Below are 23,197 nucleotides of genomic sequence, written 5' to 3'. Positions count from 1 at the left end.
TGAGTCAGGTAAGGGGTGTCCCTTATATAGGGGAGTGAATTAATTTAAGCCCCTCCCACAAATACAGGCCAAACGGCCTTAATACTTGTGTAAGGGGCAAATAGCCGTATATGGAGTAAGGATCCAGCATAAGCGTAGGATAATATAAAGGGAGCAAGTCGGTTGTGGTGTGCCGAGACCGACGATACGGTAGGCCTGTAAATAAAGAGGGCAAAATGAATAATCAAAGATTTAATACAGTCAACAAATATATACAAATTAACCAGACATTTCCTTAAATGCATTACAGTATTTAATTCCTGGAAGAATTTTGAAGGTAGGAATCTAGGACCGAAAGTGGAAACCATTTGTTGTGGGTAGGATAGTATGTTATCTCTACTGTTGGTCCGTGTTGACTCGTTTCGGAATGTGGTAGAGCCAATAGGTAATGATATATGTGTTTACGTACGTGGGATCGTTGAAGACAATGATCTGTCTGAGTGGTGGTGATGGTAGTGGATTCTCTGGCCCGAGAAAGGCATAAAAGGCAATGCGCATGGCTGGTAATGGCCGACTTGGTAGTATAATTGAATGGTTGTAGATCTAATAGGTCTGATAAGGATGAAAAGTTGAATGGCTATTGGTAATCTCTGAGAGTATCGTGGGGGAATGGATTCCTGAAAACCTCTGAGTATATTCTTGTCTGGTATGATAGCATGAAGTTATGGTAGTTTTGGCCAAAGGTTATCATGTGTTGTTGAATGCCTGCAAAATATATAATTAATGGTGTGTGAGATAGTTTAAGGTGGCAAAAAGAAGCAAAACCTAGGAGAAATGTTATGACACAGGTTGAGCTATGTTGTGTTCCAATTAGATTCTTTAAGCCAGGTAAAACGTTGTGTTATGTGTTCTACAAGTATGGGATGAAAGTGCTAGATGGGATAGTGCATGCTATGCTGCATGAGTATGTCTAATCCATGATTTTGTCTCTGGAACAAAAGAGTGGCCGTGACTGTATGGGCGGCTGTAGGAAGCCTATGATGAACATGCCTGGAATATAAATGAGACAATTGTCGGCAGGGATGTATACCCCCGTCTGGTACATGAAAGTGAAATGTGATAAGTGGCCAACCAAGTGAGTTCCCCAGAAATATCATGACCTTATGGATGAGTAGTGGTGTTTGTTGATGATATGACATGTGCCTAGTTGTCTGAGTAACAACGGATTGATGACCCTGACCATGATTTACCCCATGCCACAGCAGCTGCTACAATGGGGTAGATCTCCTAAAGGGGCTGAGGTGGTGGAAAAAATTCCAAACCTGGATGCCATGGCCAACAGCTCCAAAGCAATTGTTCCCGGTAGATCGCTGCCAAACCCGTGGTAGATGCCGCATCTGACCATCTGGTTGGAGAAGTGTCAGACAATCCTGGAAGGAACATGCTTTTAACATGCCAGGTGGTTAAGAAATTCCCCCCATGTGCAGGTCTGCTGTTGCTGAGGTGTCTAGGGACATCCTCTGATCGTCATGTTGGAAGTGTGGAAAAAAGGGGAAAGTACTCTGGATGTGAAAGCGTGGTCTTGTGGTATGATTGGCATGGCAAAATTAAGGAACCTGGTAGGGATTGTAGTTCCTTGCATTTGTAAGTACTAAGCAGGAGGTAGTGAATGATGTAGTTGAGAATGTTCCCTATTTGTCTTGTGGTAACTTGCGTGTATGGATGCCGACTCAAGTCATATGCCCAGTAATGTGATGATAGTGTCTGAGCCTTCTGTTTCTTATGGGGTACTGGGACGCCCAAGTGGTCAACCAGACTAAGCTGCCGTGAGGCTTCTAGTGAAAAATATCTTCTAGATAGTGTATGACTAAGGCATCTGGATATGTTATCATAACCAGCACAGAGTATCTGCGAATATCGATAGTAGGCTAATCTACTAGCTCGAAAGATGAGCAGGGAAAGGATTGCCCAATTTATGCCATGTAAGTGCCAGTGTGTAGGGTAGATGGTAGCCGTTTACTGCATTGATGATATTGGTCTTACTTAACCAAGCTTCAACCCATGCTTGAGTGATAGCTGTAAAGGTAGATCAATGGTGTTGTATAGTAAGAAAACTCCTCGGAGGGTATGAGCGAGTTGAGACTTGGGGTAGCGGAGGTGTGTGGTGCCAATAAATCTATGGTTAGTCTTTGTTTAAGGGAAGATTCATTGTGACAATACCAATGTGTTTGTGTTTGGTGCCATGCTGTAAATGGTGGAGATTGGAAGACCCCTCTGCAAATCTTGGCTATGAGTGTGTTTACAGCCAATGGTTTTGTTGTGCTGACTGTAAGTGAGGGCATGCTATATTCCTTGAAGGTGTGTTTATGATACCTGTATGGGAGCCCTTTGAAGCTCCAGAGCTTTAGTAAATCTACTACAAGTCTGGAAGGGTGATGAGTCAGTAGTGTTGAAAATGCATTAGTGTGTACAGATGGTGAGTACGTTATTTGTAAGTTGTATTGGGACACATGGTTTGTCATGTGCCCTGAACCATTTGAACATATATGCAACAGTCTATATGCAATGCAACTACTCATATCAATGGTCTCTGGTAGTTCAGAGGTGCTGGTACCTGGAGCCTGAGAGTGCTCGTCCATTTGTTTGGGACAAACTCCCTTCTGTATGGGTACCTGCACAAATAAACATCTCTACATATTCCAAATGCCAACCCAACCAAGGGATGGTCAGTTCCCGATTTACCTGGAGTCCCTGGATCTGACCATCACCGATATATATATGCCTTGCTTCCCCAATGTGCTGGGATCATACGTGCAGGGTTAACGACTTGTGTGTCATAAGAATTGATTGTACCAGGTAACCGAGTTTCGGTTGGTGCTGGTTGTAGAGTAGCGTGAGGCCCAGCCTTGTGAGGGCTGTGGTGACCAACTCGAGATTGCCAGTCTATCATAAATGTTTTATTTATTTATTAATTTTTTTTTGGGCTCATGAGTTTATGAGTGAGGCTAGCATAGCCTGGGTGTCACCTGAGTTGATGTAGCTGGGCCTTCCCCTGCCTCCGTGTTGTCCGTTGATGTATGGAGGAGTTTGAATAACTCTGCTTTCCTTGCTGTAGCAGGGCAGGGGATTTGTCACCTCCTTAGGTCGGTGGTAATGTGTGGGATCGTCCAGGATCTGATTGCTGCTGGACTAGCAACATCTCCTCTGCTTGAAGGTGTATCAATTCTAGCCGGGGTGCTAGGAAGAGGTGATTCTTCACCATCTTTTGGAGAAATACTTAAATAACAATAAAGATTGCAATTATTATTTGTACCCAGGGTTCTTGTACTGGCTTTCTAGCTAAGCCGTAAGGCGAAATGATTAGGTTTGGTGTTTTTTGGTGACTGGTGAGGCCCTGCTAGTTGCCAAGTGGCTTGAGAGGCTCTATCTATGCTTGGCACGAGGGGATTTTTTGTGGCCACTGAATGTTGTGGCAGGATGTTGGCCTCTCGGTGACAGTAACCAGAAAATAGGAAGGGGAGTGACAGGTGAGGCCCTCTCTATGATACAATGCGAGGCGGCTAGCTCATGAGTGGCCCGAGGGGTGTATGCCTCCGAGTGTGAGGCGGGATGTTGGCCTCGCGGGACCACTAACCGAAGCATAATGCAGAGAAAAAAGGGGGTAATACCTATTGGGCCCTAGAACCCTAATTGCCAGTACACTATTACTATTCCAGGGAAGGTAAGAGATGAATAACTACGTGAGCAGGTGTATGCACCCTGTAGTATGGTATTGAACCTGACAATCCATATAAGTTTTTAGTAGTAACTGTAACCTGAATGGATAAAACCGTATGGCATAAGGAAATGTGGCATAGACCAAGCTTATCTTAATACGTACAGTATATGTGAAAAGTAAAGTGCCGTGATGTGTAAATATTAAACATCGTAGCCATACTGGTTAAATATGTATCAATCTTAACCCATTAAGTGCCGTATGTACAAGTGAAAATGTGGTCTGTCCCCACCTTGTAAGTTGTATGTCCCCTTGCTAGGGGAAAGTCTGTTGTGTGAGCAGCGTGCTGTGAAAAATGTATGTGAACTATATTACCAGTGACGTATATACAGATGCTTCTGCTACTGTGTAATAATATATGTATTTATACCAGATGTTGATATAGTGCTTGCTATGTGAATTGTTGTATGTCTTATTGAATGGTAGGGGTCAGTGAACATGGTGTTGCAAAATGCAAGTGCACTGGAGATCTGCCGAGTGCCCTATAGGTGGCAGTGTAGTTGGATACTGATTGGTATGTGAAATGTTGTTTGTCTGTTGACCTATAGGTGTCAGTGTTTTGGTGTTTGTAAAACCCCATGAAAATTGTCAACGTACTTGACAGACCTGTAGGTGGCAGTGTTGATAGAACCACTGTTGGTCTTTATGTGAAATGTAAATTATTGTGAATTAAACCTGAAGTTGAGCCCGTGCTGGAGTTTAATTTATGGTTTATGGTTATGTTTAAAACAATCTTATGTGTAATTTATATTGGCTGGTAAATTGTATATGACGTGTGAAGACAGTTTTGCTGTTGACCAGTAGGGGTCAGAAATGCTGATTGTATGTTAAAATACCCTTTAACCCCTTAAGGACCAAACTTCTGGAATAAAAGGGGATCATTACATGTCACACATGTCATATGTCCTTAAGGGGTTAATCCTACCGTTTGACAGATAGGAGTCAGTATAAAGGCGAAAATGCTGTAGTTAGTTTGTTTGCTTATGAAGTGAAAGAAAGTCTGAGAAGCCTGTAGTATACCGATTGACCGGTAGGGGTCAGCATGTAGGCGAAAATGCCGTGGTTAGTTGGTTTGTACATGAAATGCAATAATGTCTGAGAAGCCGGTAGTACACTGAATGACTGATAGGGGTCAGTGTGTAGGCGAAAATGCAGTTCGTTGATTTGTACATGAAATGCAATAATGTCTGAGAAGCATGTAGTACACCAAATGATCAGTAGGGGTCAGTATGTAGGCGCAAATGCAGTGGTTAGTTGATTTGTACATGAAGTGCGATAATGTCTAAGAAGCCTGTAGTATACCAAAAACGGTAGGGGTCAGTGTGTAGGTGAAAATGCAGTGGTTTATTGGTTTGTACATGAAAATGCAAAAAACATCTAAGATGCCTGTAGTACACCAAATGACCGATAGGGGTCAGTGTGTAGGTGAAAAATGCGGTGGTTGGTTGGTTTTTACATGAAATGCAATAATGTCTGAGAAGCCTGTAGTACACTGAATGACCGGTAGGGGTCAGTGTGCAGACGAAAATGCAGTGGTTTGATGGTTTGTACATGAAATGCAATAATGTCTGAGAAGCCTGTAGTACACCGAATGGCCAGTAGGGGTCAGTGTGTAGGCGAAAATGCAGTGGTTCGTTGGTTTGTACATGAAATGCGATAATGTCTAAGAAGCCTGTAGTACACTGAATGACCGATAGGGGTCAGTGTGTAGGTGAAAAATGCGGTGGTTGGTTGTTTTTTTACATGAAATGCAATAATGTCTGAGAAGCCTGTAGTACATACTGAATGACCGGTAGGGGTCAGTGTGCAGACGAAAATGCAGTGGTTTGATGGTTTGTACATGAAATGCAATAATGTCTGAGAAGCCTGTAGTACACCCAAAGACTGGTAGGGGGTTTAAACAAATGATATGCATGAACTTGCAATGGTTTTAGAACAGACTTAGACAAAATGCAGCCGTAAAGTGAGGACCTGACCCGTGCATGGTGCCGTGGGACTGATGCCTGGCGTAACGGGTAGGTCGACTTACGGTTTGTGAGTCACTTGGACACCATCCACGGTGATGGATTGAAGAAAGAAGGTGGTAGGCCGGAAAAGCCTGTGGCTGGATTCCTGACACAGCTCTGCTTAGAAAACCTCATGGAGTAATCAGGTAAAATGGCGTCTGGATGACCCGGAAGTGGAAATCATTCTGATGCTGACCTCAAGTGATATGAGTCAGGTAAGGGGTGTCCCTTATATAGGGGAGTGAATTAATTTAAGCCGACCTTTCTCAAGTCTGAATGCTTCAGACTTGAGAAAGGGAGGTTATCCCGAAAGCTTGTCATTAAAAAATTCTGTTAGTCCAATAAAAAAGGTATTACAAGATACGAATTTTATCTGTTTTTTACATCTATATCACTGGACTAATACGGCTACAATCTCTACTTGAACACTATATATATATATATATATATATATATATATATATATACACACACACACACACACACACATATATGTGTGTATATACATATATATATATATATATCAATTCTGTCCTATGTGGGGGAAATTCATTGACAGGAAGTGCCAGCTGACACTCTCAGCCAATAAATTCTGCCCAAACATTAACAGCATTGATAACACTAATTGAAAAGTTGTAACTTTAGATATATCTCATGAGTGTGGGTGGCATAAAATGACTTCTGGCACCATGTTTAAAAGGATTTAGGGGTAATTTTTTTTCAGATGACTTAAAGGTAGGCAGACAATGTAATAGAGCAGCAGAAAATGCTAGCAGAATGCGTGGTTGTATAGGGATAGGTATTAGTAGTAGAAAGAGGGAAGTACTCATGCCATTGTACAGAACACTGGTGAGACCTCACTTGGAGAATGGTACGCAGTACTGGAGACCGTATCTTCAGAAGGAAATTGATACTTTGGAGACAAGGGCTACTAAATGGATTGAGTAAAAGAGAGAAGAGTAAAATTTACCAGGAAAGGTTAAAGGATCTTAAAATTTATAGTATGGAGAAAAGACGAGACAGGAGGGGATATGATAGAAACATTTAAACACATAAAGGGAATCAAACCAGTAAAGGAGGAGAGTATATTTAAAAGAAGAAAAACTACCACAACAAGAGGACATAGTCTTAAATTAGAGGGGCAAATGTTTGAAAATAATATCAGGAGGTGTTACTTTACTGAGAGGGTACTGGATGCAAGGAATAGACTTCCAGCTGGTAAGACCACACATTGAATATGCTGTGCAATTTTGGGCACCAGTTCTAAAGAAGGATATCATGGCACTAGAAAAAGTGCAGAGACGAGCTACAAAAATAATAAAAGGAATGGAACATATCAGCTATGAAGAAAGGTTAACAAATGTAAACCTCTTGAGTTCAGAAAAACGTTGCCTCAGAGGGGATATGATAACATTGTACAAATATATCCGGGGAAATCTATTCACAAACCGGACTTTACATAGGACACAAGGTCATGCGTTTAGACTTGAAGAAAAAAGATTTAGTCTATGGCAAAGGAAAGGTTTTTTTTACTGTAAGAACAATAAGGATGTGGAATTCTCTGCCTGAAGAAGTGGTTTTATCAGAGTCCGTACAGATGCTTAAACAGCAACTAGATGCATACTTGCAAAAACTGAATATTCAAGGATATAATCTTTCAACTGTAGGGGAATCACTTCTTGATCAAAGGATACATCTGACTGCCATTCTGGGGTCAAGAGGGATTTTTTTCCCCCTAGTTTATTGTAAAATTGGAAGTGCTTCAAACTGGGTTTTTTTTTTTTTGCTTTCTTTTTGATCAACAGCAAAAAACAAATGTGAGGAAGGCTAAACTTGATGGACGCAAGTCTCTTTTCAGTCTATGTAACTATGTGGTAGAGGTTAACACAGTGAGGGAGTTTAAGCATGTGTGGAATAAGGCTAGCCTACATTTAAGATAAGGCCAGGGACTAATGAAAGGATTTAGAAATTCGGCAGATTACATAGGACAAAGGGTTAATATCTGCCGTCACATTCTATGTTTCTATGCTTCACATTCTATAACCGCTACAGGAGACAATATTTCTCCATGTACACCATATGTATTATTCAGGATGGACCGAATAGCCTTAGTACAGATTAACAAAAATAATGCAGGACCATCTGGAGGCATTCAGACTGTAAAATCCAGACATTGTTCTTAAGATTTACAAATGTCTAGATTATGTCTACAATTGTCCAATGATAAATGAAAAATATAATTAAATTAAATTATGTTATTTTACAAATGATTTATTTCTTAATAGAATTCTGTCTTCCCCATGACTTAATAGGGGTTCCAACTGGATAAAGAATATCTTTTTTTTTTCAGAAGAAAAGGAAAGGACTCCAAAAAAAGCAGGTTGTATCTCGTAAACACAATCTTTCTCAGTGATGAAAGAGACAGCATTCCATTCATCTACTGGACTGATTAAACTCCCACAAACGCTACTTTTCTGCCAACTCTGCAAACACGTTATCTAAGATTGCTTACATAAACTTAAACACCTGGAATCTTTTCAAATAAGGTTTAGTTTACTTAGGCCATTATTGGTCATATCCAATAGAATACTGAAAAAAACCTCTCTGCATGCTTTCCTGTATTTCATTAAACTTGTTAGTGAGGTACAACCTGGTAAGAGACTAGAGAGGCATAGTAAGCAAGAGTCCATCGTGTTCTTTGGCTTATAGCAGTCCATATCCAGTTGTAGAAAATAATCCAGGCACTCCAAATTGTTCCAAATGATAGGCAATTTTTATTGGTCCCAAGAACCACACAACGTTTCGACCCCTTGGGGCCTTTGTCAAGCTCAAGCTCAAGCTTGACAAAGGCCCTAAGGGGTCGAAACGTTGTGTGGTTCTTGGGACCAATAAAAATTGCCTATCATTTGGAACAATTTGGAGTGCCTGGATTATTTTCTACAATTATACCTCACATATGGTCTCTTTGGTACTGGGACTGATCCAGCAGCACCCTGAGAGTCCAAAGCGAAGGGTTGAGTGCAGTTCCACCATCTTTATATCCATATCCAGTTGAAGGACATACTTGAGCAATAGAGAAAACTCAATGTATACTTCCAGGTAAATTATTTAAAAAATACATAAATAAATATCCAGTCCGGAAAACAGATTCCCTCTGTGTGAGAGAGAGAAAGCAAACTTAGATATACATGAATAAATATTTCAACTTTCCTGTGCTGACCATCAATTTGTCTCTCAGGATTGATGGTGATGCTACTATAGACATAAGCAGAATAGCGTCTTAGACAGTGATGTCCCGAACTGTTCGCTGGCGAATAGTTCCCGGCGAACATCGCTTGTTCGCGTTCGCCATGGATGGCGAACATATGCGCTGTTCGGTCCGCCCCCTATTCATCATCATTGAGTAAACTTTGACCCTGTACCTCACAGTCAGCAGACACATTCCAGTCAATCAGCAGCAGACCCTCCCTCCCAGACCCTCCCACCTCCTGGAAAGCATCCATTTTACATTCATTGTGAAGCTGTATTCTTAGTGAGAGGAGGGACAGTGTAGCTGCTGCTGATTTGATAGGGAAATTGATAGCTAGGCTAGTGTATTCAGTGTCCACTACAGTCCTGAAGGACTCATCTGATCTCTGCTGTAAGGACAGCACCCCAAAAAGCCCTTTTTAGGGCTAGAACATCAGTCTGCTTCTTTTTTTTTTCTGTGTAATGTAATTGCAGTTGCCTGCCTGCCAGCCTGTGTGTCAGGCTCACAGCATATACTGTGCCCACTTGCCCAGTGCCACCACTCACTCACTGGTGTCACAATAGCTTGCATTTAAAAAAACAAAACTTTTTTGACTGTAATATAATAGCAGTCAGTTTCCTTCACTAGTGTGCATTTCAGGGCCTGCCCAGTGCCACCACTCATATCTGGTGTCACAATAGCTTGCATTTAACAAAAAAAATACTTTTTGGACTGTAATATAATAGCAGTCAGTTTCCTTCACACGTGTGCGTTTCAGGGCCTGCCAGGGCACAGTGTCACACCAGTGCAACTCATATCTGGTGTAACAATAGTGTACATTTTTAAAAAAAAAATACAATTTTGACTGTAATAGATTGAATAGCAGTTAGTTGTCTGCCAGCGTGTGTGTCAGGCTCACAGCGTATACTGTGCCCACTTGCCCAGTGCCACCACTCATATCTGGTGTCACAATAGCTTGCATTTAACAAAAAAAAGGAAAACTATATGGACTGTAATATAATAGCAGTCAGCTTCCTTCACTAGTGTGCGTGTCAGGGCCTGCCCAGTGCCACCACTCACTCACTGGTGTCACAAAAGCTTGCATTTAAAAAAAAACAAAAACTTTTTTGACTGTAATATAATAGCAGTCAGTTTCCTTCACGAGTGTGCGTTTCAGGGCCTGCCCAGTGCCACCACTCACTCACTGGTGTCCCAATAGCTTGCATTTAAAAAAAAACAAAAACTTTTTTGACTGTAATATAATAGCAGTCAGTTTCCTTCACTAGTGTGCATTTCAGGGCCTGCCAGGGCACAGTGTCACACCAGTGCAACTCATATCTGGTGTAACAGTAATGTACATTTTAAAAAAATAATAAAATTTTGACTGTAATAGATTGAATAGCAGTTAGTTGTCTGCAAGCATGTGTGTCAGGCCTACAGCGTCTACTCTGCCAACTTCTGCCACTGCACAGTGCCACTCATATCAGTTGTCACAGTAGCTTGCACGCATATTACCACTAATCGAAAAAAAAATGACAGGCAGAGGCAGGCCATACCGCAGGGGCCGTCGTGGTCGTGGTGCTGTGATTCCCTTTGGCCCTAGAATAATGCCCAGTGTTCAGAGGCCACGTACCCTGAACTTGAAAAGTTCTGAGGACATAGTTGACTGGCTAACACCCAATCTTCTACAGCTTCGGCTCGGAACCTTGACGCACCATCCTCCTCCAGCTTAGCTTCGGGCACCTCTCAAGTTACCACTCGCCCACCTGCCGCCACCACCAACACTAGCACCACAGCCGCTTCACTTGATCTGTCAGAGGAGTTATTTACATATCAGTTGGAAGAAATGAGTGATGCGCAACCATTATTGCCAGAGGATGTAGATAACAGGGATATGTCTCAGTCAGGCAGCATTACACACGTACGGTGTGATGATGATGTTGTACCTGCTGCTGCTTCCTTTGCTGAGTTGTCAGATACAAGTGAAGCGGTTGATGATGACGATGCGTCCGTGGATGTCACATGGGTGCCCGCTAGAAGAGAAGAAGAACAGGGGGAAAGTTCAGATGGGGAGACAGAGAGGAGGAGGAGGAGACGAGTTGGAAGCAGGGGGAGGTCGTCGCAAGGAGCTAGTGGCACAGTCAGACAGCATGCATCGGCACCCGGGGTCAGCCAGACAGCACGCCAATCAACGCATGCTGTTGCCACCACCAGAATGCCGTCATTGCAGAGCTCAGCAGTGTGGCATTTTTTTTGTGTGTCTGCCTCTGACAACAGCGATGCCATTTGCAACCTGTGCCAAAAGAAACTGAGTCGTGGGAAGTCCAACACCCACCTAACTGCTTTGCGAAGGCACATGATCGCACATCACAAACGCCTATGGGATCAACACATGAGTACAAGCAGCACACAAACTCAAAGCCGCCATCCTCCTCCTGGTCCAGCATCTTCAGCCACATTAACCACTGCTGTCCTCCTTGCCCCCTCTCAACCAACCGCCCCTCTGTCTCTCGCCTTGAGCAGTTCCTGCTCATCTGCCCACAGTCAGGTGTCTGTCAAGGACATGTTTGAGCGTAAGAAGTCACCCCCTTGCCCGGCGTCTGACAGCTGGCTTGACTGAACTCTTAGCCTGCCAGCTTTTACCATACAAGCTGGTGGAGTCTGAGGCGTTCAAAAAATTTGTAGCTATTGGGACACCGCAGTGATAGGTACCCGGCCGAAATTTCTTTGCACAAAAGGCAATCCCCAAACTGTACTCGATTGTGCAAAAGGAAGTCATGGCATGTCTGGCACACAGTGGTGGGGCAAGGGTCCATCTGACCACTGATACCTGGTCTGCAAAGCATGGTCAGGGCAGGTATATCACCTACACTGCGCATTGGGTAAACCTGCTGACGGCTGGTAAGCATGGAATGCGTGGCTCTGCAGAGGAGTTGGTGACACCGCCACGACTTGCAGGCAGGCCTGCTGCCACCTCCTCTACTCTCCTATTCCATCCTCTTCCATAACCTCCTCGGCTGAGTCCTCTTCTGCTGCTGCGTCTTGCTCCACATCAACGGCACCCCCCCAGCTCCCCAGGTACTGTTCCACATCCCGGATACGGCAGTGTCACGCCGTCTTGGTGTTGACTTGCCTGAAAGCAGAGAGTCACACCGGACCAGCACTCCTGTCCGCCCTGAACGCACAGGTGGATCAGTGGCTGACTCCGCACCAACTGGAGATTGGCAAAGTGGTTTGTGACGGAAGAAATTTGTTGGCGGCATTGCATTTGTCAAGTTGACGTGCATGGCACATGTGTGTAATCTGATCGTACAACGCTTTGTACATAAGTACCCAGGCTTACAGGACGTCCTTAAGCAGGCCAGGAAGGTGTGTGGCCATTTCAGGCGTTCCTACACGGCCATCGCGCACTTTTCCGATATCCATCGGCGAAACAACATGCCAGTGAGGCGCTTGATTTGCGACAGCCCGACACGTTGGAATTCAACACTCCTAATGTTCGACCGCCTGCTCCAACAAGAAAAAGCCGTTAACGACTATTTGTATGACCGGGGTGCTAGGACAGCCTCTGCGGAGCTGGGAATTTTTTTGCCACGTTACTGGACGCTCATGCGCAATGCCTGTAGGCTCATGCGTCCTTTTGAGGAGGTGACAAACCTAGTCAGTCTCACCGAAGGCACCATCAGCGACATCATACCACTTGTTTTCTTCTTGGAGCGTGCCCTGCGAAGAGTGCTGGATCAGGCCGTAGATGAGCGTGAAGAGGAAGAGTTGTGGTCACCATCACCACCAGAAACAGCCTTATCAGCATCGCTTGCTGGACCTGCGGCAACGCTGGAAGAGGATTGTGAGGAAGAGGAGTCAGAGGAGGAATGTGGCTTTGAGGAGGAGGAGAAGGACCAACAACAACAGGCATCCCAGGGTGCTCGTTGTCACCTATCTGGTACCCGTGGTGTTGTACGTGGCTGGGAGGAAGAACATACCTTCAGAGAGATCCCCGAGGACGAGGAACAGGACATGAGTAGCTCGGCATCCAACCTTGTGCAAATGGGGTCTTTCAAGCTGTCGTGCCTGTTGAGGGACCCTCGTATAAAAAGGCTGAAGGAGAACGACCTGTACTGGGTGTCCAAGCTACTAGACCCCCGGTATAAGCAGAAAGTGCCTGAAATGTTACCGAATTACGGCAAGTCGGAAAAGATGCAGCAGTTCCAAAATCAATTAAAAAGTATGCTTTATACAGCGTATAAGGGTGATGTCACAGCACAACGGGAATCTAACAAGGGAAGAGGTGAAAGTAATCCTCCTCCTCCCACGACCACCCTGGCAAGGACAGGATGCTTTACAGACGTGTTGTTGATGGAGGACATGCGGAGCTTTTTAAGTCCTATGCATCGCCACAGCCCTTCGGGGTCCACCCTCAGAGAACGACTCGACCGACAGGTAGCAGACTACCTCGCCTTAACTGCAGATATCGACACTCTGAGGAGCGATGAACCCCTTGACTACTGGGTGTGCAGGCTTGACCTGTGGCCTGAGCTATCCCAATTTGCGATAGAACTTCTGGCCTGCCCCGCTTCAAGTGTCCTGTCAGAAAGGACCTTCAGTGCAGCAGGAGGTATTGTCACTGAGAAGAGAAGTCGCCTAGGTCAAAAAAGTCTAGATTACCTCACCTTTATTAAGATGAATGAGGGATGGATCCCGAAGGGACTGACAGTGGGTGATACATTCGACTAAACAAGGCCTGATGAGGGGGACGTAACAGGGTGTCACGGCTGCCAGCCCGCCGCGTGTTATTTAAATCCCTAGCTCACCCCAGTACCTTGCCCTGTCATGGTTTCCTGTTCCTGGTTTCCTGAGAGTGCTTTATCATTGTGAATCTGATTTCCTGGTATCCTGATCTTGGCTTTTCCCTGGTTATTCTGAATTCTGGTTTCCCTGACTTGGCTTGTGTAAACGGTATTGTGTATTTTCTGGCTTCCTTGACCTCGGCTTTCCCTTTGACCATTCTCTAGCGCATTAGTCCGGCCATTCTAAGGTCCGGTTTACGCTCTGTCCTTTTATTTTCCTTTACTTGCCTATGTATATGTATACATAGTTTCTGCGTGCTGGACCACACTAGTAGTCGTGACATTGGGATTCAACTGATAAGAATACTTAACACACCACTCCTATCTGGTGGCACATTAGATTGCACACGCAGTGCCCCAAATTTGAAGTAGGAGGACCGACCAAGCATCTTTTTCCATCTCCCGGTTCCTAAAATCGATGCCTTATATACACGTCCCCTGATAGGGGACGTAACAGGGATTAAACTGATAAGAATAGTACTACTTAACACACCACTCCTATCTGGTGGCACATTAGATTGCACGCGCAGTGCCCCAAATTTGAAGTAGGAGGACCGACCAAGCATCTTTTTCCATCTCCCGGTTCCTAAAATCGATGCCTTATATACACGTCCCCTGATAGGGGACGTAACAGGGATTAAACTGATAGGAATAGTACTACTTAAAACACCACTTCTATCTGGTGGCACATTAGATTGCACGCGCAGTGCCCCAAATTTGAAGTAGGAGGACCGACCAAGCATCTTTTTCCATCTCCCGGTTCCTAAAATCGATGCCTTATATACACGTCCCCTGACAGGGGATGTATCAGATTAATCTATCAGATTAAACTGATAGGAATAGTACTACTTAACACACCTTATAATAATGCAGAGAGAGGCAACGCAGAGAAAGGAGTCTGAAGAAGAGGAGTCAGAGGAGGAAGGTGGCTTTGAGGAGGTGGAAGACCAAACACAGCAGGCGTCCCAGGGGGCTTGTTGTCACCTTTCGGGACCCTTGGTGTTGTACGTGGCTGGGTGGAGGAAGAGAGACCTTCAATTACATCAGTGAGGACAAGGAACGGGACATGGCTAGCTTGGTATCCAACCTTGTGCAAATGGGGAGTTTGCGGTTGTGCAAATGGACTGTTTGCGCTTGTTTGCGGTGCGTTAAATGGGGAGTTTGGTCTGTCACTGTGAAGCGGGCATAACCCTTACACTACCTGATCGATACAACATCATACCTGATGTTTTAAAGCACGTTATTCCAAACAATTTAGGAATGTTAGGTGATTTATGCCCTTTATGGATTAAAACCAGACTCTGCATCAACTATGTAATTTTCCATGGGAGTTTTGCCATGGATCCCCCTCCGGCATGCCACAGTCCAGGTGTTAGTCCCCTTGAAACAACTTTTCCATAACTATTGTGGCCAGAAAGAGTCCCTGTGGGTTTTAAAATTCGCCTGCCCATTTAAGTCTATGGCGGTTCGCCCGTTCACGAACATTTGCGGAAGTTCGCGTTCGCCGTTCGCGAACCGAAAATTTTATGTTCGCGACATCACTAGTCTTAGAGTTTATTTAAGTGCTGGCATGCATGTCATAGGTTTGCCATAATTGATGTAGGACAATATTGTTCCCTTTGTTCTTGCCAAACCACGCCCCAGACAATGGGATCTTATTATACTTAGTTGCACTTGGCATCTAATAGTAAAGGGTAATACGGATGGAGACCACTGGTCCAATGGTATATCTCTAGGCCATTCTGCATCTGCCTATAGGATCCCCATTAATTCTGAAGGACACATAGATGGTCAGCACCGTTTTAGACATTTTTAGCTATATAGACCCTTCTGATTAAATTTTTTGAAAACAATGTAAGGAGTGAATAAGGAAGGAAGCAAATATTAATCGTAGAGGAACTGTAAGTGCAGAATAGAACTTACTTATTGGGAGGGAAGACAAGGGTGGGAAGTGGGGACTGATATAGTTGGTGGGAAGTGGGACATGATATAGAGAGAATGAAAACTGGGAAGGCAGACTCAAAAACATCTATCATCACTCTCATACATTATATCATCATCTAAATGGCATCTCACACAAGGTGTAGCTCACTCACAATACTACAGAGGAAACATTTCCACAAGCATATTTAACTGGTCTCATCCAAGAGACGGCAAAAAAACCCCTCCTCTCTGTGTTTCTCATATCTCATCAATTTCCTTATTACCATCATGGTATCTTCTCTCACTTAAAATATATGGTTTTATAATGTAATCAGTATGAATAGAGAATACGTATCAGCTCACTTTAATTTATTAAGATTCTCACTATGATCATGTGCTTCTCACTGTGTATGTACACATATTCCATATAATTCACATTTATACATACATGTTCACTGGACTCGCAGGGCTCTTCAACGTAGTGGAACTTCAGTAGCTCAGTCTCTATTATTGAAAGATGCTTACATTCTTCGGAATCTGCTGTGAAGCCTTCTCTAGGTACTAGGTACATGGACATATTTCCCTTCAAAAATTAAGCAAATATAGTTTTTTCCACAGTCATGTCAAAGATTATGCAGGGACATTGTAAATAGAAAGGTTATCAAGTTCCTCTGGGATGGCTAGCGCTTTAAGAGCAAACATTGTTTAATTTCTATTCTTCTGTGTATACTTTCTCTATGCTGAGTGCCAGGTGCAGAAGACATAGCTTATAACAATGAATAACAGAGAGCTATCACGGAGGCGACCAGATGCAGGTTAAAGAGCTGTGTATTTCTATGTTTAATTTTATTTTTAAAAACTCACAAATACATATGCGTTCAGTAAAAGGATAAGTAAACATAGTTTTAAAAATCCATCTGTGTCAGTTCTATTTTAAAGTGGCCAATGAATTATTGTTTTTTTTTTCAATATTTATTTTTAGTGTGCAGATTACAGTGTATAAACACAGGAGCTGGCATTCCTGCAACAGAAACCAATTTTTTTTACAACGTAAACATAAACCACACAACTAATTAAGGGGATAAGGCGATATTGCTAATAAATAGTATAACTTAACAAATGTGATAGTTCAGTGTCACTTGTCACTAAGCTATTGGCATTGGATAATAAAGAAAAAAATATAAAAGAATGCGAGACCCATGGGGTATACAGACAAGTATCATAACAGTATGAACATGTGGAGGTGCTGCATTAAAATAAACCAAAAATGGTGGTCAAACAGAAGGGATGTCCATTAAACGTGGAAATAAAATAGTTAACCTATTACTTCAGTTGGATACAGCTGGGCATGCTAGCAGAATGCTTGGTTGTATAGGGAGAGGTATTAGCAGTAGAAAGAGGGAAGTGCTCATGCCATTGTACAGAACACTGGTGAGACCTCACTTGGAGTACTGTACACAGTACTGGAGACCCTATCTTCAGAAGGATATTGATACCTTAGAGAGAGTTCAAAGAAGGGCTACTAAACTGGTTCATGGATTGCAGGATAAAACTTACCAGGAAAGGTTAAAGGATCTTAACATGTATAGCTTGGAGGAAAGACGAGACAGGGGGGATATGATAAAAACATTTAAATACATAAAGGGAATCAACACAGTAAAGGAGGAGACTATATTTAAAAGAAGAAAAACTACCACAACAAGAGGACATAGTCTTAACTTAGAGGGACAAAGGTTTAAAAATAATATCAGGAAGTATTACTTTACTGAGAGGGTAGTGGATGCATGGAATAGCCTTCCAGCTGAAGTGGTAGAGGTTAACACAGTAAAGGAGTTTAAGCATGCGTGGGATAGGCATAAGGCTATCCTAACTATAAGATAAGGCCAGGGACTAATGAAAGTATTTAGAAAACTGGGCAGACTAGATGGGCCGAATGGTTCTTATCTGCCGTCACATTCTATGGTTCTATGTTTCTATGGCATGGTAGTAGAATCTCTGGAAAAAAACAAGGAACTTTAGGGCTACGAAGGCATATAGCATGTAAGGCAGTGCTGATTTTGAGCTTCTGTGAGTGCCCATTCCATCAAATATGCCAAGGAGGTGATCTGGCTTCTCACAGAAGCACGTTGCCAACTCTGGGGGATTTCAGGAACAAGCTAATTAAATTACGCATTTGCTAAACCCATTAACCAGAGTTAACCTAAGGAAAACCGCTCCTCTACTGTACTACAAAATAGTCAGTAGCCTGTGTATGCAGAGTGAAAAAAGATTCCGTACATCTTACTCGCATTAATTATTGTAAACATGTCTCTCCATTTCACATAATATTAAAATGTTTCGTGGGTAGTATTTACAATTCTAATATTCCTTGACATGCAAATTCATTGTAAATTCAAACAAAAATTAAATAGATCTCCACACTCTGCTCACAAACCATATTTGTCTTGCTTAATCAATAAGATGTGTTTCGATTTCTGGAAATTAATTTGCAATACTTTTTTGGGGTAAGTGAAAGTTTGCAGCATTGAGTTCTGGGTGGAAACAATTCTTTGTGAATAAATAAGGCTAGTTCTTTTAGATTTATGTTTTTTATTGATGCAGATATTTTTATTATTTTAATCATAATTAGCCGGTTTTAACAATATAAGTATTTTAAATTAATATCAATTTGATTGCAGTGTGTGCACCATTGTGTAAGCAATATGACTATACAACGTTCAATCAAACTATAGAACTTGGACCTAATACAGATTTAACAGAAAGAGGGCTTTGCAACTCAATAGTAATTTGCAGCATAGAAGGGGCATAAACAAGTATGACAAAAGACACTTCACACTTTGCAATAGTATTCCTGACTTATTGTGGGGAATAGTCATTATTTAAAGGAAAACTGTCATCAAACTTTCACTTCTGATTTTGTACATTTTTTACATTTAATGAACCTTAAAGGAAAACTCCTCTGCCCATACTAGAAAGAAAAATTAGAAATCACTGTTTCATGCATGCAGTGGCGTACACACAACCCATGGGGCCCTGATGCGAAATATGATCCGTGCCTCCCCCCCCCCCCCCGCGCTTACTCTGCGCGGGCCGGGGCCGCAACACATGGCGGCAGGCACCTGGTCAGGTAAAAGGAGGGCGCAGGGCTGCGACCACGGTATGTACGCCAGTGAAAATGCATCTTCGCCTGTGTAGTCAAAAATCGTAGCACCGGCCCTGCTTACATGTAACAGTTCTGCATTATGTAAAACTATAAGAAAAATTCTTTATAATACTTACTGTAGTGTCTTCCTCATCGCAGTCATTGTCAATATCTGCAAGAAGTTGCTCCAAACGTAACTGCTCGTCTTCCATAAGAAGTAAACTGGACCCAGCTTCCTTTGCTAACTATGAACACATGACATTAATTAACAATGACATTAATATTTCCAATTATTATTATTTTATGATTTATATAGCGCCATCAGATTCAGTAGCGCTTTACAATGGGGTAGACCACACACGGGCTAACGGTTCCATTCTGAGATAGGTATTCCCTCATTTTCAGATATTGAACATTTTCTATCCTGTTTATAGAAAAAGTGCTGACAAATGAGGGATGAAATTGTGTAAGTCATAAAATGTATTAAAAATAATATGTAACTGCTGGGGGTGCTACGAGAAAGTATATTATACTTTCATTATTTATCCTGTTTTTTTTTAAATAGGTTAGAAGGAAAGAGACAAATGGAGGGCCTGGGGGTGAGAGAGGGAATGAGACAAATGGAGGGCCTGGGGGTGAGAGAGGGAATGAGACAAATGGAGGGGTTGGGGGGTGAGAGAGGGAATGAGACAAATGGAGGGGTTGGGGGGTGAAAGAGGGAATGAGACAAATGGAGGGCCTGGGGGTGAGAGAGGGAATGAGACAAATGGAGGGGTTGGGGGGTGAAAGAGGGAATGAGACAAATGGAGGGCCTGGGGGTGAGAGAGGGAATGAGACAAATGGAGGGGTTGGGGGGTGAAAGAGGGAATGAGACAAATGGAGGGCCTGGGGGTGAGAGAGGGAATGAGACAAATGGAGGGCCTGGGGGTGAGAGAGGGAATGAGACAAATGGAGGGCCTGGGGGTGAGAGAGGGAATGAGACAAATGGAGGGGTTGGGGGTGAGAGAGGGAATGAGACAAATGGAGGGGTTGGGGGGGTGAAAGAGGGAATGAGACAAATACAGGGTTAAGAGAGAGGGAATGAGACAAATGGAGGGCCTGGGGGTGAAAGAGGGAATGAGACAAATGGAGGGCCTGGGGGTGAAAGAGGGAATGAGACAAATGGAGGGGTTGGGGGGTGAAAGAGGGAATGAGACAAATGGAGGGGTTGGGGGGTGAAAGAGGGAATGAGACAAATACAGGGTTAAGAGAGAGGGAATGAGACAAATGGAGGGACGGGGGGTGAGTGAGGGAATGAGACAAAGAGGGGGCTGGGGGGTGAAAGAGGGAATTAGATAAATGGAGAAGCTGTGGATGGGGGGAATGAGACACATGGAGGAACAGGGGAGGAGGGAATACAACACATGGGGGGGTAGGGCAATATTCACACTGGAGCTCGGGGGTTTCTAGTTACACATCTGAATGTCTTTATTATAAATGGTACCGTCTGACTTGTATGTGTAAGTTAGTTCTTAGTTTTCATTTTAAGTGAACAATTTTGGGGAATTTAAAATCAGGCAAAAATTGCTCAATTAGAAGTATAGCTGACTTGACAAATATTTCTGGTTTAGCTATTTTGACCTTGAAATATGACATTTACTTTGAATTCGCAACAATTTTCACTTTAGTGAATAACCCTGAAAGAGATCATGTGGGATAAATAATGTAATGAGTCTCTATTTGTGATGTCGCGAACATAAAATTTTCGGTTCGCGAATGCGAATTTCCGCAAATGTTCCGGGCAAACCGCCATAGACTTCAATAGGCAGGCAAATTTTAAAACCCACAGGGACTCTTTCTGGCCACAATAGTGATTGAAGGGGGGGGAGACCTACTCTCCTTCCCCCCCCCCGGCCCCCATCCCTGGGCGGCGGGTGGGGGCCATAAAGATAATGAGGCGGGGACCTACTGTCCTCCCCCTCTCCGGCCCCCAACCCTGGGTGGCGGGTGGGGGCCATAAAGATAATGAGGAGGGGGACCTACTGTCCTGCCCCTCTCCGGCCCCCACCCCTGGGTGGCGGGTGGGGGCCATAATGATAATGAGGGGGGGGGGATCTACTGTCCTCCCCCCCGGCCCCCACTCCTGGGCGGCGGTTGGGGGCCATAAAGATAATGAGGGGGGGACCTACTGTCCTCTTCCTCTCCGGCCCCCACCTCTGTGGGGGCCCTAAAAAAAACAATAAGGGGGGGACCTACTGTCCCCCCCCAGCCCCCACCCCTGAGCGGTGGGTGGGGGCCCTAATAAAAACAATAAGGGGGGGACCTACTGTCCCCCCCCCGGCCCCCACCCCTGAGCGGTGGGTGGGGGGCCCTAAAAAAAACAATATGGGGGGGACCTACTGATTGGCTGGTTTAAGCCAATCAGAGTGCTCTTTGTCATTTTACACAGTGTGGGAAAATGCCAAAGAACTTTCCCACGCTGTCTAAAATGACACAGAGCACTGTGATTGGATGGCTTGAAATCCATCCAATCACAGTGCTCTGTGTCATTTTACACAGCGTGGGAAAGTTCTTTGGAATTTTCCCATGCTGTGTAAAATGACACAGAGCACTGTGATTGGATGGATTTCAAGCCCACCAATCAGAGTGCTCTTTGTCATTTTACACAGCGTGGGAAAATTCCAAAGAACTTTCCCACGCTGTGTAAAATGGCACAGAGCACTGTGATTGGATGGATTTCAAGCCATCCAATCACAGTGCTCTGTGTTATTTTACACAGCGTGGGAAAGTTCTTTGGAATTTTCCCACGCTGTGTAAAATGACAGAGCACTGTGATTGGATGGATTTCAAGCCATCCAATCACAGTGCTCTGTGTCATTTTACACAGCGTGGGAAAGTTCTTTGGAATTTTCCAACGCTGTGTAAAATGACAAAGAGCACTCGGATTGGCTTTATAAGCCTTCCCCCACCCTGCAGAGCTCAGTCTGCGCGGAGCCCTCCATGGGTGAAGATGGATTTTTTTTTTATTGCGTCGGTTATTATGGTTTTTTATTTGGCCTTTTTTGGGGCTGAAAAAAGAAGATTTAAGAAGAAAGAAAACATCGAATGGTACCGGTAGGTTTTTTTTTTCTAATTTTTTTGACAGGTTCTTAGTTAAAGGCCCCCCCCCTCATTATTTTTAGCGTGAGGGGGGTAGGTAGAGGGCTATTTTTTGGGGGGGGGGAGGGGTGGAGGTGACTAGGGTCCCCCCATTTGTATTTAGGGCCCCCACCCGCCGCTCAGGGGTGGGGGCCAGGGGGGAGGACATTAGGCCCCCCCCCTTATTAGTATTTAGGGCCCCCACCCACCACTCAGGGGTGGGGGCCGGAGGGGACAGTAGGTCCCCCCGTTATTGTTTTTTTTAGGGCCCCCACCCACCGCTCAGGGGTGGGGGCCGGGGGAAACAGTAGGTCCTTCCCTTATTTATTTTTTTAGGGCCCCCACCCACCGCTCAGGGGGCCGGGGGAAGACAGTAGATCCCCCCCTTATTGTTTTTTTAGGGCCCCCACCCACCACTCAGGGGTGGGGACCGGGGGGGGACAGTAGGTCCCCTCCCATTGTGATTTATGGCCCCCACCCACCACGCAGGGGTGGGGGCCAGGGGGGGACAGTAGGTCCCCCCCTCATTATTTTTATGGCCCCTACCCACCGCGCAGGGGTGGGGGGGAGGACAGTAGGTCCCCCCCTCATTATTTTTATGGCCCCCACCCAATGCTCACGGGTGGGGGGGAGGACAGTAGGTCCCCCCCATTGTGATTTATGGCCCCCACCCACCGCGCAGGGGTGGGGGCCAGGGTTGAGGACAGTAGGTCCCCCCCTTATTGTTTTTTTGATGACGAATAGGGGGCGGATCGAACATCGCATGTGTTCGCCCGCGGTGGGGAACGCGAACATGCTATGTTCGCCGGGAACTATTCGCCAGCGAATAGTTCGGGACATCACTAGTCTCTATATGTCAGCTATATGCAGGCTTCTGGTGCCATACTTCATCACATGCAAGACTTGTATGACTGGACAATACTAACTGTAGACATGTTGTATACTTGTAACTAAAACTGTTGTGCAGCGCTAGTGCAATTCATTTATATACCATGCATTTTCCACAATTTCAAGATAGACAGGTATACTGAAACATGTAAATGATAGATAATTGTGATATCTCATAATACATTTTTTATTGCGCTGTCTATAGTTTGGAATTATAAACTTACAAGTTTATAATACCGTCCTTTATCAAGTTTAAATAATTTTTACTAATATTTATAACTATTTATGTCT

At 44.1% G+C, this 23,197-nt stretch overlaps 1 protein-coding gene across 4 annotated transcripts in view; it reads right to left on the bottom strand.

The window, feature by feature from the left end:
* FSIP1 (fibrous sheath interacting protein 1) overlaps positions 1-23,197 on the bottom strand; it is a 72,176-nt gene that overhangs the window by 5,356 nt on the left and 43,623 nt on the right. For 3 of the 4 annotated variants that reach the window (XM_063439016.1, XM_063439017.1, XM_063439019.1), the window contains 2 exons: positions 19,039-19,146; positions 16,208-16,342 (listed from right to left, as the gene is read on the bottom strand). In XM_063439016.1, the coding sequence (XP_063295086.1) occupies positions 16,208-16,342; positions 19,039-19,146 (243 nt within the window). The remainder of the gene's footprint in view (positions 1-16,207; positions 16,343-19,038; positions 19,147-23,197) is intronic. The other variant, XM_063439018.1, reaches the window with a different exon arrangement.

This window comes from Pelobates fuscus, chromosome 13, assembly GCF_036172605.1.
Source record: "Pelobates fuscus isolate aPelFus1 chromosome 13, aPelFus1.pri, whole genome shotgun sequence".
Classification (NCBI taxonomy): domain Eukaryota; kingdom Metazoa; phylum Chordata; class Amphibia; order Anura; family Pelobatidae; genus Pelobates; species Pelobates fuscus.
The sequence above is the reverse complement of the archived record's forward strand: the minus strand, read 5'-3'. Positions and strand labels throughout refer to the sequence as shown.